This window comes from Centroberyx affinis, unplaced genomic scaffold, assembly GCF_046629955.1.
Source record: "Centroberyx affinis isolate AG114_WGS23_722 - 3 ecotype Tasmania unplaced genomic scaffold, CSIRO-AGI_Caff_v1 ptg000579l_1, whole genome shotgun sequence".
Lineage (NCBI taxonomy): Eukaryota > Metazoa > Chordata > Actinopteri > Beryciformes > Berycidae > Centroberyx > Centroberyx affinis.
Window position 1 is genome coordinate 129,618 of NW_027279219.1, and position 15,766 is coordinate 145,383.

At 43.2% G+C, this 15,766-nt stretch overlaps 1 protein-coding gene across 1 annotated transcript; it reads right to left on the bottom strand.

Annotated features, from left to right (window-relative positions):
- Positions 1-396: 396 nt before the first annotated feature.
- On the bottom strand, positions 397-14,701 carry LOC139643212 (secreted frizzled-related protein 1-like). Its single transcript, XM_071518395.1, has 3 exons — positions 13,952-14,701; positions 10,073-10,153; positions 397-1,923 (listed from the first exon to the last, which is right to left on the bottom strand). The coding sequence occupies exons 1-3, from the start codon at positions 14,472-14,474 to the stop codon at positions 1,598-1,600; spliced, it is 930 nt and encodes a 309-aa protein (XP_071374496.1). The 5' UTR covers positions 14,475-14,701; the 3' UTR covers positions 397-1,597.
- Positions 14,702-15,766: the final 1,065 nt, after the last annotated feature.

Consider the following 15,766-nt stretch of genomic DNA (forward strand, 5'->3'; position numbering starts at 1 on the left):
CTGTTTGCAAAGGATATATGAGGCTTTTCCGCATGGTGTCCATTTAAAAGCATGGGTCTATAATCAATCAATCATTATATTTCATGTCGTTTTTGAACCAGGCTGTATAAAAGTCTGCACAAAGATACATTATTGTTTTATGCAGAGGCATTTTTGTAGCATATTGCTGTCTTCACTTATCACAGTGGAGGATAATATCCATTTAGGCTACTGTTGGTGTTTTGCTGGCGCTTCACCAATAATGTCTCAGTAACAGCAATCTGTAATACTGGAGGCTGTGCAGGCAAATGAATGGAGCATCCATAATGTTCTTTTATGAAATGGAAACATGAAAAATACATATAAATCCATAAAAGAAAACAAAATGATATTCCAGACGCCATTTCTTTTTTTTCCATATTTATGTAAAATTTGTATGTACATGTAATAGGCAGCAAATGCACTGCTGACATTCAAATCATGACACAAAATAGTGCTAAAATGGACCAGCAACACAGAGCAAAACAATCCAAAACACAGATTTGGCATTTTTTTGCACTCAGACAATTTTTGCACTTTTAATAATGTGAGACTACAAGCCGGTTTTAGAAGACGGAAAGAACACCATTACTGACGGATAGTGATTACTGCAGCTATGTAAAAAAACAAAAGTAAAAAAAAAAAAAAATATTTGGCCAAATGTCAGCTGACAAGATACATGACAAGAAATCAGACTATTCTGCACCAGAATCAGATATTAGTTCTGGTACAACTAATCATTGTTTTGTTCTGGACTGTAGTTGTTATATTGTTAATACATATTATAGCATTACATATTGTAAAGAGCAGGCCATAACTGATGTGTATCATAGAGTAGGTTTACGGACTCTGATAAGCAGTTTGTGGATGTGTATTGGTAGTTATGATTTTGTCGTGAAGTAAAAAAAAAAAAAAAGAAGTATGTAAAAATAAAGTCATTGGAGTGAGGCAATTGGAAATGAAATGATCAAAATTAGCGGTAGTGCAGTCATTAATTTGACAAAACAATCAGGTCGCGGCAGCACTCTATCATACTAGTGTCAATAAGTTATTCAACAACTACCCTATCTGAAGCTGCTCTCTACAGTGTGGCTTTTAAAGCTAAAAAACAAAAATACCAGCAATTGTCAATTCTGTAGTCTAATCACTGATTCTATGATCTATTATTATATGATCAGAGCGAGAGGAACTTCAGCGGTTTCAGCGAAACCCGCCGACCTGTCTCGGATGTCTTTGCAGCACACTGGAAGTGTGTAACACGAGTATCTACATACATATAGTGGAAATGATTTCAGTGAGGAAGGGCTTTTACTACAATGTCCTTTTTCTTAACCAAACCAAAAAAAAAAAGAAAAAAAAAAAGGCAACCCAACCCTATAAACTGCGGCGTCACCGATCGCCACGTTCAACTAGAAATGGACAAACGGAGATTTCAAAGTATATCGGTAAAATATACAAAGATATATAGATATATAAACAGAACAATAGAAAGCAAAAGGTTTTGGGTTTTTATGGTTGTGCAAGTTCATATGTAGGATGAGATGCAAACAAAGGCGGGGGGGTGGGGGTGGGGGTCATATTATTTGAAGACGTTCTCGAAAGCGGGACACTTGTAGGTCTTGAGTTTCTTGATGGCCTTTTTGAACTCTTTGCTGGCCTTGTCCCACTTGTGGATGCCTGTGAGGAGGTACTGCTTATCCACCTTCCTGCCCATGATTAGATACTGGTTGCCCAGGTTGTCCAGCTGCTGGCAGGGGCAGTCCGCGCCGTTCTTCAAGTACAACACCAGCTTCCTCAAGTCCTTCTTCGTCAGGCTCCCCGTCTTCAGCATCTTCTTCTTCTTCTGCAGGATCACCTTGCGGTCCACGTTTTCCCGCTTCACCTCCTTGATTTTGGCCTTGAAAGCTGCAGTCGGAGGAAAGGGGGAAAAGGGGTTAAAAAAAACACACAAGTTTCTCGACATTACCTCATGCCTAGCGGTGCGTGGCGTCTCGTACAAAACGGTTGGTCTAAGGCCATCGCCTGCCGCTAAGGAGTGCTGGTTAATATTTCATGAGTACAAAAATGCCAGTCATGCACTGTAATCCCTCTGTGTAGCATGCTAGCAAAATGACAGAAAGGTCAGGTTGCTAAAGGGTATCAGTGGCAAATCAGCACCATCTCTTCAGGGAGGAGAAAGTATGGTAATGTAATTCTGTAAGGGATTGCGGGGGGAGAGGGATTATAAAGAAAAATCTTCCTGTCATGGGCATGACTAGTGAAAGTGTACGGGTATGGGAAAACAATCCATCTAGATTCTCATTTTACTGGAACGTTTTTTTTGTTTTTTTTTAACTTTTGTTCATTCTGAGCATGCACACATTCACACGTGGGAGCTGCCCAGTACAACAAAGTGTTTTCCTGCTGGGTACTAAGCAGAGCCACTGGAGTGACTGGGGGTTAAGTGTCTTGCTCATGGCAACCTTGGTGATAGTTGTGTGAGAGAAGGGAGAGCTTCATTTATTCACTGATTTAAACCAGCAACCTTCCAATCCCAACTCTCTGACCTTCCTAGACTCCAACCACCCCATTTATTTCAGTGAACACACCTAGCATACACTATGTTGAGTGATAGTTGGCGACAAGCATTATGCAAAGTAAGAAGACTGACCTTTTAGTAGGCCTAATAAAAAGTTGTTGATTCCTAAATTAAAAAAAATGAAATATCATTAACTCAACATAGCTGATCATATAGCCAGGATTAGTTTTGGAACTATTTCATGTGAGCAACCATGTATTCATCCGCTGTGCAGTGATTTATTTTTATTTTTAGCTGCACAGCTAGTCTCCCATCGCCCTATGGAAACAGGTAAAGTAGTTCCCGGTAGTTAAAACAGTTATTTTTATATCATATTTTATGTATATTTTACCAAATTCCTGCACAAAACTGCCAGGCCCCAGATTAGACCTACTTACCATTTAGCTTTAGTGTTGTTACAAGTTCTCATTTTCTCATTTTTGAAATAATGCTAGTGGCTTACTATCACTCAACATAGTGTATGCTAAAGTGTTAGCATGGAGCCTACTATCACTCAACATCACTCAACAACAGAACCACAAATGGCACAAATACAAATAAAATGTATTTGCAAATATTTCTGTAAAGAATGTTCTAATAACATATATGGCCTTTGTTCCTCACGTTGGAAAATGACCAAATGGCTTGTTCCTCTGAATAGCCTCCCTTTTCATTAGCTTTGATCACTAAACCCACCCAACCTGGATGAAAACATCAGCTAATTCTCTTGCTTATGCTCTGCTGTATAGAGACAGATGACTTGAGAGAAATTCATTGTGCCACTGTTGACTGAAAACATATTAGTGGCTCTCAACATGAGGCACTGACTGCAACATCGCAAATCTCTTCCTGACAAATATCTGGATTAGGGAAGCAGATGTATCAGGAAACTGGTATCAGGAAAATACCTAAATATAATCGGATATCTGTATCAGAGAACTTTCCTGATGTTGATTTTCTGCCTTTTCCACACATCGTCTAATGAAGAATAACAGATTGTCCATTATTTTGTCCATTGACCTGAAAGTAATAGTCTAGGTCTATACTGTTCAATAAAACTAACGTATCTGACTGGTATTCAGTATCAGTGCATGCTGAAAATGTTAGCATCAGAATCCGCATTGGCAGTGCAAAACCGCCATCGGTATGCACCACTAGTCTGGATAACACCCTCTTTTTTTGGCTTCTCCCTCTTTCTGAATCTCCTGCTGTTTTTTCGCTTTACCCTAATATGCCTGATCTTTCACTAAACTCTATTTAACCTTCTAATCTCTCTGTTTCCTCCAGTTCCCCTTTGGAAACCGAGCACGAGTCAGCCTCTGGTGGTCCAAAGCTCCGTATGCCTCCTCCACACATATCGCGCCGCCTCATTTTCCACTGACAGTGATGTGTGCGCAGCGGCGGTGACCTTGTGACACGGTAACATGAGAAAAACGTGGCACGCTATGTCAAATCTAATTCACTGAGCTCTTGTCAAGATAAAGCACTGAGTCGCGTCGGAGATAAAGCCTTGTGACCCCGCGGCGCGGGGAACACCCTCATGGCTGAACATGAATTCTGCTCTCATTGCAAGGGAGATCTGAGCTGATAAACCAGAACTTTCGCCTGATATTCCTCATCGTTTTCAAGAATCCACACAGCCAGAGGGTAGACACAAAATCCCTGCTGACTCACTTTGAGCACATTCATGCTGTTTGGCACCGGACCCGCTGGAAACCTGAATGGCCACTTCAAGAAACTGCTCTAGGTTTCATCTCTTCCATCGCCTTCGAATCTTCCCAGTGCTAATTAAAGTGTTAGAAAGGAACAGTCCTGTTTTTTCCCAGTATTAACAGTGCACATGGTTGGGATTAGGACTTTTATCCTCTGTCTTCAGTCTCTGAAACGGTCTCTGTGAGGAGGCTTAGTGTTCAGTGAAATCAAAATGGGCAGCGTTCATAATTAGTGAGTCATAAAAGAGAGGGTCTAGCCCACCCCTGAAAGGACTTCATCTTGATAAATCCTCCATCCTCATAATCCTTTGACTGCATTGAACTTTCTTTGCACCTCGTGTTGCTTAATCTCCTCCACCAGAGTGTACAGTAACCAGTAACGCCAAATAAAATAATTGTTTAAGGGGGAAAAGGTACTATCCTTAACTGAGGGGTAGTGAGACTGTGTCCTCACTTGTGCATTCCTCAAAGAATAATATATTCTGGGACTGTGCTTTAAAAAAAAATAGCCACCCATAACTATAATCTGCACAAGATTACAGACATGTTGAAATAACTATTTTCACTTCAGCAAAGACAAACATGAAAATCCATCCAGTAGGTGGTCTTCAGTGCTGGTGTTAGGTAAAAGTACCAAAATATTGTATTCAAGTAGCCTACATGCTGCTACATTGCTGATATTTGACTTAAGCAGAAGTAAAATTACTGGTGCTAACATAAGTAAAAGTAAAAAGCTCATGTAAATGTAAAATGTACTCAGAGTAAAAGTTACAGTTAGTCCATTGATGTTCCTTTTGCTATTAGCTATCTAACTAGCTAGTGAACTAGTGACAACTAGGCTCACACAAACCATGGATATGGCTTTTTGGCTAATGTCAACTAATCATGAATGAATTTAATAAAAGAGTTAGCTAACGTTTCCCTCACATGTTTGAAAAAAAGTATAATACTTAGCCTAAGTCAAAACATACTAAAATAAAAGTAATATTACTGACTTCATAAACTACACAAAAAAGCTGTTCAACTACATTAATGAAAATAAATGCAATTTGTTACTTCCACCCTTGGGTGCTGGCATGTCTGGCACTGTCCCTTTGCACTGAATGTGAGCTCCTATCCTTATACAGTGTGTAGGCTACTGTAATTCCCTCGGTGATTAAAAGGATTCTGATTCCAATAAAACAGCCCAATCAGGATCTCAGACTTCTTGATCCATGCAAGCTGTAGAAGGTTTAGGGGACATCTTAACCATCAAAGTTGACTTTTAGGTTATTTTGCAAAGTTTTCCTAGAAATGTCCCCATTTTTTCTGAGTCTGAGCTGAAAATATATAAAAAGAAATGCAATCCAGCATGCATTTCTTTAGCCAGCTGAGAGCGCATTACTCAAACAGTCATTTTCTGATGCCTATTTTAAACATTTAGAACAATGAAAAATGGATTCAGATGTTTATGACAGCACGTTCACATGACGGCATAAATTTTCCCTTGAACCGTATCAGGCAATGCGATTCTAAATGTCAACTTCGGTGGAAAATCCCCCTTTAACTTTGCTCCCTGACCCCTGGCCTGCTTTAGAGGTAGAGACAGGACCTCCAGCTTCCAGGGTGTCATAAACCCAGCAGGAGGGCGTGCACCGGTCCCCCCCCCCGTTCACAATAATGGAACGCGTCTGATCCGATAAGCCGAGGTGATCAGTGCCCCGGCGCAGGGGCCGCCCTGTTGTTTACTGGATCGGCATGGGGATGGAGCAATTTGGCAACGACAACAAAGTGAGCTGTCAGCGGCAGAGGAGAGATTTAATTGAAGGGCGCTGGAGTTTTTCGGGACAATGAGGTACCGTAAAACCTTAAGCGCAGAGATAAATTGCGGTGGGAACAAAGTGTTGAGTGGGATGCGCCGTAAATCCGTCACCAGCTGGGACGGCAATAGGAGGTGGAGGTGGTGGGGGGGTGGGGGGGGTACAATTTCATCAGGATCTCTGAGAAATCAGGAAGTGTCTTGGTTATCTTAGTTATCACCGGAGGAACCCAGAGTGCTGCACTAAAAAGTGACCTGGAACTCTTCCAAATGACCTACACATGCAAGCGCTAAAGCCAAAACGTAATGCGATTCTGTTGTATCAGCTTGAAGACACACAACCAACTTTCAGGCAACTTTTTTTTTTCTCCCTATTTAGTGCAACACCTCTGCCAGATTGTGCTACATCCAACCACCTAGTAATCAAATGCTGTCTTGCCTTCGCATTCCCTACTTTTATCAGGATGAAGTCCCACGGGAAAGTCAAATGTACTTGTGTAATTGGAGGGAAGCAATTACGCAGGACTTCAAACAATAGACACATTATTATTATTATGAAAGGAAAAAAAACAAAAAAACTTAACACTTAACTAAAGTGAGAACAGACCTTTCGCAATGCGATGCTTCCAGGAACTGAGCTTTTCAGTGGACAAAAATGCTAATTCGCTGCCAGAGCGAGGATATTTTACACATGATTGGTCCACGCAGATTAATAAAGACCCCGATGCAAGTCACTGATTCATTCCTCTGGCCTCGCTGCGGTTTTCCATCACCACCGAGTGAAAGGTCAGTCGGCACATAGTTTATGCCGACGTTCCAGATGATAAGAGCAAAGAAATCTATTATCTATCTTGCGGCCTGCACAGCGAAATCGTCAGAATTTCACTCTGACAGGGTAAAACTCAACACTAATGCCAATGTTTATATAAGTCCACACCCATCAATGTTAATGTAACACCATATCAGAGTGAACAAACTCTCCAATCAGCTAAAAAAATAAGTGGCACTGAAAAATCAACACTTATTAACACTGGAACTTTTGCTGTATGTTCTCCAAAGAAAAACAGACGGGCTTCTAGCTTCACCAAGCGCTCCTAAAACATGCCACTACTGTGTCCATCCATTCCCAGTCAAGTCAAAACTAGCATAATGAATTCGAGATGATGGCAGTGGCCTTATCTTCTGTTGGTGGGATAAAAAAACAGATAATGATTGCACCCAGTGATTTTATTCTGTTTTTCCTCAAGACAAGACATGAACTCTATTACTTGGCCTCAGCTGCTGTCGAGAGATATTTATAGTCGCAGTTTTCCGTTTTCATGGAAAAAACAAACAACTTCAGCCAAGCTTATGTAACATACCCAATGACGCTATCTCTTGTCAGACTATGTATTACTTGTTTACCCCGCCGCAATCAAGTCGCACTCATTTCACTGTGATGTTTGCCGCATTCCAGGGAAGGTCCGTCCCCTTGTGTGCTCAAACCTGCAGCGTCAGCAGATTCGACGCTCAGGCTTTTCTGTGTATCCTCACATGGCAAGGGTTAAGGGACTTATGACAAGGAAGCAAAACAACATCTGTCTTAATCAGAGATGAAACAAGCCAATAATGTGCCACTCTCCTCTTGGCTAACCAGGATGCAGACTGAAAGGCAAGTCCCGTCACCGCAGCATAAACAACGAGGCAATTCGTTAAACAAATAGAACTTTAAACTTTTTTCCCCGAGAACTGGAAGAATGTCTGTTTCCAATGCGTCCAGTCCATGTTTGCGCGGCCCTGGCACCTGGAATTCGACTCGAAACTGACAACTGAAGTTTTTTGGCCCGGCTAGGGAATGAAACATTAAAGAACGACATCCCGCATCTTGCCTATATCGTGCACATATCAGTGCTGGAAACCCTCCTAACTGCAAATCTGGTGATGTTCATGTTTTTAATTTAACTGAGGGGGGGTTACACTGTCCTTTTATGAATTCCATGACTTTTCATAAGTATGTTGGAGAGCTTCCATGACCTAAACATTTGATTCCTTCCACGTTTGTTGGTGTTGTTGGGCTGAAAACCATCTAATGCAATGAATATGTGAAGCAAGTTGTAAAATGCATTTTGCTATATTCCTGTAAAGTGACCCATTTGTAAAAAAGTTCCCCAGAGAATCAATCAAATTCCCAGACTTTCCCTGTCTGGAATACACCTCTCAACCCAAGGGAACGCTATGAAACCCCTCAAAACTAATTTTAACATTTAAAAAATGTGTGGTCGTTCATCTGAAAAAGTTTAAAGTTACAAAGTTTTCATTTTCAACAGCAGCAGCATTGTTATGCCAAAATTTGTTTCCCCTTAAAAATATGATTTCCCCTGGCAGCGTGTCTTCGCCTCGATGTCCCACCGGGGAAGAAAACAGCAAAATTGATTCATTTTTGGAGGATTGTTTTCCTATTGCTGTCTTTTCAAAGGGTAAAACAACATTTAAAAAAAAAAACATTTCAAAGAAATTACAAAGAATGAAAGTACACACAACCAGCGTGTACTTTCAGCGTGATCTTATTATCTCGAACCACAAGCGCCCATTGATTCTACAAGGAAGTTGCCAGGCCGTACATTAGTCTACTTGTCATTTATTAAGCACTTTCCCCCCCCCCCATAATAATTTCCTTGTGCAGCGGCAAAACAACACCACACACTGAGGACGAAACAAGGACACGCCGCCAGGGAAACACATTATTTACGGGGGGATACAAATTTTGGCGAAACAAGCATTTATCCTCATTTGTGCCATGTTACTCCAGTATGAGAACTTTATGAAGACAGTGTGCCAACCCACTGACCTCACTAAACAATACAGGTTTGGGGCCAGCTGAAATGGATTTTCTCTCTTTAAACTCCAAAAATTGCACACAAAAAAAACATATTTCTTACAAATGTTGATACACTATCTTGAACAAAAACTAAACAATGAATTCTATATCAGTGATTCTCAACCTTTTTCATACAATGGACCCCTAATTTAGTCCACATTAGAGCCACGGACCCCTATTTGATGAGATTTTGTCTCTCGGACCCATATCTGAGAAAATTTTTATTGTCGGATATGATTTTGTCCAGAATTCCATGACTATTCGCATTGTAGCTAGAGAGACAACAGTGAAACTATGATCTTCTCCATTCTCTAATTGTGTTAACTGCTTGTAAATTAAATAATGCTGAAATGTAACAATTCATCAAGTTGCTGGGGACCCCCTGGAACCCCCTCAAGGACCCCTGGTGGTCCCCAGACCCCACGTTGAGAACCACTGTTCTATATCATTCACTGCTCCATTTAGAAACCGATTTAAAGTGACTCCCCCCCCCCAGCAGAAACAGACTGAAGGCATTCTGACACAACAGACGGACCAGACAGTAGAGCAAACATCCCACTTTACTGCTGCGAGGGCCTGCCACATAAAGGCTTTAGTGCCACTCTCAATGACCCCAATTCATTAGTTACAGAATGTTAGCCTTTAACAAGCCAGACAGACCGCGACTTCGATCCAGGGGTTAAAAACTCCCCTTGCTTTTTCTCTCACCTTTAATCTATCTTGTTCCAAAAAAAGAAAAAAAAACAGACAGCCTGATTGATCTCACCAAGGATTAAAAGGGAATTACAAGGAACCGCTTTCCTGTTCAACGCTCTGTTACGACCATGATAGGCATGGAAACAACAAAAGCTCCATAGCTTAACCTGGAATGGAAATGGCCATGTATGGTCACATAAGCACTCCAGAAAAAAAAAAAAAAGGCAGATGCTTTACCTTCTTTCAGTATGTTCATATAAAGACTGAAGATGGAAGAGACAAGTGATGCGCACTCATGCTACTGTTTAAGGTGATTTTTTTTGGAAGACATGTCGCGGCATAATATAGTGGGGTGTGTCCGTGTGCGTATTTGCATGTTGTGTGTGTGTGTGTGTGTGTGTGCTGGCACGGTGGGTGCTGGGGAGGATGCTTACCGAACTCACTGGCACACATGTGCTCCAGCATGGCGTCTGTTTTCATTTCATTGTCACATGGAGGGCAGATGGGGGAGTAACCTGTGGAAAACAGAGGGAGGGGGGGGCAGTTTTGAAGTCATCAACGCAACTGGAAAAGTGGCAAAATATCAAATGCAAACCAAAGCAATGCATGGCAACGGTGCCTGCTTCCTGCGAAGCGGCGGCTGAGCAAAAGCAAAAACTGAATTATTCACGTCACTTTGCCTCAGCGGCCATCGGGGATGTGATTAGGAACAAAGAAAGCAGGAAAAAGCAGCAAAACAGTTAATTTCCCAATAGAAACGAATAGGAGTTAAAATGAAAATCTTAAAATATCACAGCCCTGCCCTTGGAGTCCAATTTAAAATGATGAATCCTGTAAGTGGGATGCGATTCTCCCCATTACACACCCATCTCTGTGTGCAGAGATCCTATCTAGTGTCTTGGAAGTAAAACTCTTGGTTCCCCCGGTCTCTCGGGCTCGTCTATGCTCTGATGACCTGACCTCAGTGAGGAATGTCCTCAACTTTTATAGCCAGCTGTAACTAAGAGCTGCAGTAAACACTCCTGCCTGCTATCTGCTACATGCAGAGAGATAGGCCTTTGGAACTTTTTCAAAACAGTGCTCCTTGCGACCAGTCTTTCCACTCTAATGCTCAAGAGCTTCGGTATACACCCTTGGATGGTTTGTCACATTGTGTGTTGGCATTGAAATAATTAAAACTGACCTCACTATAAGGTATAAGATGTCTACGTGTGAGAAATTCCTCAGGCTGCAATACATTTCCCCATTCTGAAGATGTTTTTCAGCAAAAGCACCCATGCACACAGACATTATTAATCCACTCTATTTGTTTTTTCCTCAAATCAAATCTATTCACTCAGAAATGAGAGTGTTAGAAGGGTGGAAGGAAAGCAGGAACCTATCTATGGCAATGATACACAATCCAAGTTTAAAGGAATGCTATGGCATTCCAACTATAGCTGACTCTATAGACAAAAAGCCGACTAAAGATGAAAAGCCAAAACGTGTTTTTGCCAAAAAGTAATTCGGTCTAGAGGCATATCTGTGAATATTTCATCAACATGATTTTTCTATTCTATTTTTTTAGACTTACCGCAAATGATCGCTCCATGCCAAACAGCTGAGCTTACTTTCCAAACAAACTCGGACGTACAAAAAAGGATAACAAAGTCTTGAAGCATTTAATCTAAACGGGCTGCGTTTCAACATCGCATATCTGAATAATATGCGCAGAGGGTAAAAACCAAAACAAACACATCGCTTTTCTCTCCGTTACCAGTTGTCCATTACATGTGTTTGACGAAGGCCTGCGAAAGTAACACCCGGGCGTAAAAGGGGCTTGCGAAAACAGACACTGTTTACAGAGTCACGGGGTCCCTCTTTCCCCATTCCGACTCGTTTCTCCTTTAAATCAATTATCACCAGCCTGTATTCGGCAGTGACGTGGTAAGCGCCGTTAGCTGACTTCTATTAACACCCATTAAGCAGAGCAGGTAAAGAGATTAGGACGCCCTTTGTCCCATCTTAGTCGAAACTGGTCAGATCCTGGAGAATGCTTGCTTGCTTGCGATCTACCTTCGGAAAGGAATATTCATGGGATTAATGAGCTGAAATGGAGCAGTGACCGAGTTCGCCTAGACCTAAGACAAGCCTGGCCCTGTGTCCTGCTGGGTCAGGCTGGTGGGGGGACGGGGGCGCTTGGTTTATTTATCGCCAGCGCTGACAACGAATGATAACAGGTGACGTCTGGAAGGCCGCGGAACTCTGTGTGGTCCCGCGCAAACCCAGAAAAGGGAGTCTTTCTCAAGAGACCGGGCTTCCGTCCATACCACCATGTCCGTCAGTACACTCCTACCTTCTTCTACCCCCCCATCTCCCTCTATTTTTTTTTGCAAACCACCCGGGACATGTCCTACTACGCTTCAGATACAGTAAGTGCTGTGTAATTGAGGTGAGACGACCTTAACCTCCCCTCCCCCCACTGTCGCTGGAAGATCCACAGTTGGACCCTTTATGTTCCAAAGGCGGTGCGAGAAACGACCCGCGGCGGGGCGCGTTCTAGAGGCGTATTTAAGGCGCAAGATTGAAATATAAGTAGGTTGATGATGTGATGATGGAAATTCCCCCTTTGATTTATGGGGTAATGTGAATGAGGCGATTGTACTTTCCCTTTTCCCTGGCATACGCCTCACCTGGGTAACGGAGCTGGCGGCTGGCAGGGACGCCGGCGTGAGCTATAAAACACGACGCTCGGGCAAGAAGTGCGGTCTCGAACAAAAACTATTTCGAATTCCCCAGGCTTTATCTTCCCCCAGGCATGTTGTTTTTGCGCATTTTTCGGGGTTTCCATGGTATTTGTCAGTCTGGCTCATTGGGGTTAGTACTGGAACAGCGCTTTTCCTGGACTACGTTGCGATATCTCCCCCGATGCTGCGCGAGGTGTCTGACACGGCTTGATTCAGGCTTCGCTTCATACCAGCGGAATCCCAACAGGTTTAAAGAATCTGCAGCCAAGGAGCCATTAGTGATAGATGATGGGGGGGTTGCCATGTCCTTGAGCGCTTTGTTTAGGAACCATTGGCTCCACTCTCCTTGCCCCCCCCCCCCCCCCCCCTTTCCCTGACTGCGTTTTCGTGCTCTCTTTTCAACATTATTTGAACAGTCTGCTTGTCAAATTCTCTTCATCCTTCCATCTTTCTTTAGTTTTATGCATTTGTCGTTGATAAGTGGGCAGAAAATGAGAATTAATAGATGTAGGTATTCGTTTTTTGCTGCTGGACGCCCTCCCAGCATTGTCCTCCAACTCAGCAAACACCTTGAAATAAATTACTACCATCTGTTAGAGCTTTTTTTTTCAATGTTACAACATCACTTCTTTGTCAATAGCAAAGGCAACTTCACGTTCGCACCACAGCTTATAGATCTTAGACTGAAAAGGAGATGTAACCGCAGAAGACTTTCTTTAGGCAGGGTGAGGGGTGGGGGGGGGGTTTATGTTTCAAAGTGGCATCAAATCCAGAGGGGTCACGGGTGAATTTCCCCCAAAAGGTTGTATTTGGTTTGTTTGTGTTGGGATTTGCATCTGCAAACAGACCCTCACCCCTGAAACAACATTCTCATGCCCATTTAGCTGCACTGGGTGTCAATTTTTACACTGTGGCAAAAGTGGTGGTTGTTTGTTCACACAGTCAAGCAGTTACTCTTACTTTAGCACTCTATAGTAAGATACATTAAGAACTCCTCAGATGATAAAGCTAGGCCTGCATCGCTCTTACAGAAGGACAACTAAGTTCAATTATAACAATTTAGCCACCACTTTCCTTGTGGCTGGCAGCATCCTATGGGATACAGAAGCAGGCTCTATCAGAAAGAATCCCCCCCCCCTTCAAAAGCTACTGTTGAGGTGCTCTTGAGCAAGGCACAGAAACCCCAACTGCTACAATGAAGCTGCTCAGTGGCCAATAGTAGCAGACTGTGTAAATAGTATGTGGATCTGTGTAAATGTGGAAAGGAGCTCACATGCGCAGTCAACCTTCCCTTGACAAATAAAGGTTAAAAAAGGATACTAACCAATAGAAAAGTGTTGTAAGTACACAATATCACTATGTAGGTACTTGATAAAACACTTAGAAGGGAGAGTTTAATCAAGTACCTACACGGTAATATTGTGTACTTACAATATTTTTTCCATAGGTTAAGGCACAGGTTAATGTCTATAATGAGGTCATTGTAAAATGTTACCAAAAATCGTAGTAAAACTGTTAATTTAACAGTAGACCATGGGAAGCCACAGTGACGCAGGCCTGTGAAAGCGCTGTGGCGGCTCGGCTTACCTGTGGGCTTCGTGGCCTCGGTTGCATTGGACGCCGTCATGGCAATGCACACGTCGTCTTGGGGGAACTTGTCGCAGGTGAGCATCTCGGGCCAGGGGAAGCCGAAGGCCTCCATGATGGGGGTGCAGCCGTCCCGCACCGCCTCGCACAGCCAGCGGCACGGGTAGATGGGCCGCTCCAGGCACACCGGCGCGAACAGCGAGCACAGGAAGACCTGCGTGCCCGGGTGGCAGTTCTTGTGCACCAGGGGCACCCAGCTGCCCGCCTGCTGCTTCACCTCGGCCATGGTCTCGTGCTCCAGCAGGTTGGGCAGCAGCATCTGGTTGTAGCCCACGTTGTGGCAGAGCCGCAGGTCGTCCGGGATGTCCACGCACTGGGGCGGCTTGCCGTAGCTGCGCCCGCCGTTGTACATGTCCGACTTCCAGCCCAGGTAGTCGTACTCGGACGCTCGGCACACTGACATGAGCGCCACTGTCAGAGCCAGCGGGATCATTCTCCAAAGCGGTTCAGAAGTACACCTCATGTTTTGCTTCTTTCTTTTTTTAAAACACACAATAACACGAATGCAACTCACAGTGCAGCTGAAAGAGAGGAATCAACAGACTTGCTTCGCCGGGAAAGAGAAAAAAACAAATGGAGAAAAAAAAAAAGTCCTGCTGATTAGTGTGCGTAAAATCGTATTAAGTTTGGGGTTTGGGTAAAGTCCACGGCCGGTCTCCTCTGGCTGCAGCCCCCGTTGCGCTCCTCTGGTGCGTCTGGCTCCTGCGAGAGCTCGGGGAGGTAAGCGCTCTGCTTGTGAGGAGCTGGGAAACAAGAGAAGATTGTAAAGTGCGCACCGGCCAATCGGAGCGCGTCTGCGCCTTTTGGCACTCCGCTGTCAGTCAAAGCGCTCAATTACCCAGTGCGTAAAACACGACAGGAGCCTCCCTACCCCCTCCATTACTCCCTTCCTTTCCCTTCCTTTGTCAAAACAAAATACTGAACTAAAAAGAAAAAGAAAAATCACCAAATGGCAAATGGTGGCACGCGAAAAAGTATTTTTGCGAGTAAATGACAGCTTGAGATTGTCACTAAATTGTCAGTTGTGCAGAGTTAACAGCGTGTTATTCCGTTTACAGAGCTCTGTATGGGAGTTTACCAGGCTTGCTTTCACTCCAGCGGTTCTCAAAGTGGGGTCCGGGGAACACCAGGGGGGTCCCCCAGCAAAATGTGGAATAGGTTAATTTCACTATTATTTAATTCAGTAGAAGTTTCACTGTTCCCACCCCACCTACAGCATAGACATTTATACAATTCTGGGCCAAGTCATATCTAACAACAAACATTTTCTCAGATGGGGGTGTTTGGGACAAAGTCTTATCAAATGGGGGTTGGTGGTCTAATGCAGATCTATTTGTGGGTCCTTGACATGAAAAAGTTTGGGAAGCTCTGCTGTATTCAACCTAATTAAACCCCACAGGCTAAAGTAAATTTGCTCATTCACAAGTGTCCATCTCCTCACAGCTTTGCCCCGTTTCATGATAAGACCGAAGGTGTGAAATCCTTCTATTTAAATGTCTATCCATTTGCATTCCATTGTGTTGTTAATGGTGCTTGCAGAGCAATAGAAAACAAAGTACTTAATTTGATTTTAAGAAGTGTGGGCTTAGCAAACACAGACTCGTTCAGGAATAGCTTTGCTGAGGGTATTTATCAAATTAATGCATTTTACAGCTGTCTCCGCCACAGAGACCACTACTCACCTAGAGGTTTTCTGCCTTCCACAGGACAGTCTAATGTTTTCTGAATTGAGGCCAGGAGAAAACATACTGCAAT

Coding starts and splice junctions, on each gene's coding strand:
- LOC139643212 (XM_071518395.1), bottom strand. CDS start 14,474: ATGAGGTGTACTTCTGAACCGCTTTGGAGAATGATCCCGCTGGCTCTG. Junction 10,154..13,951: donor CGAGGCCACGAAGCCCACAG/GTAAGCCGAGCC, acceptor TGTTTTCCACAG/GTTACTCCCCCATCTGCCCT. Junction 1,924..10,072: donor CATGTGTGCCAGTGAGTTCG/GTAAGCATCCTC, acceptor CTCCGACTGCAG/CTTTCAAGGCCAAAATCAAG.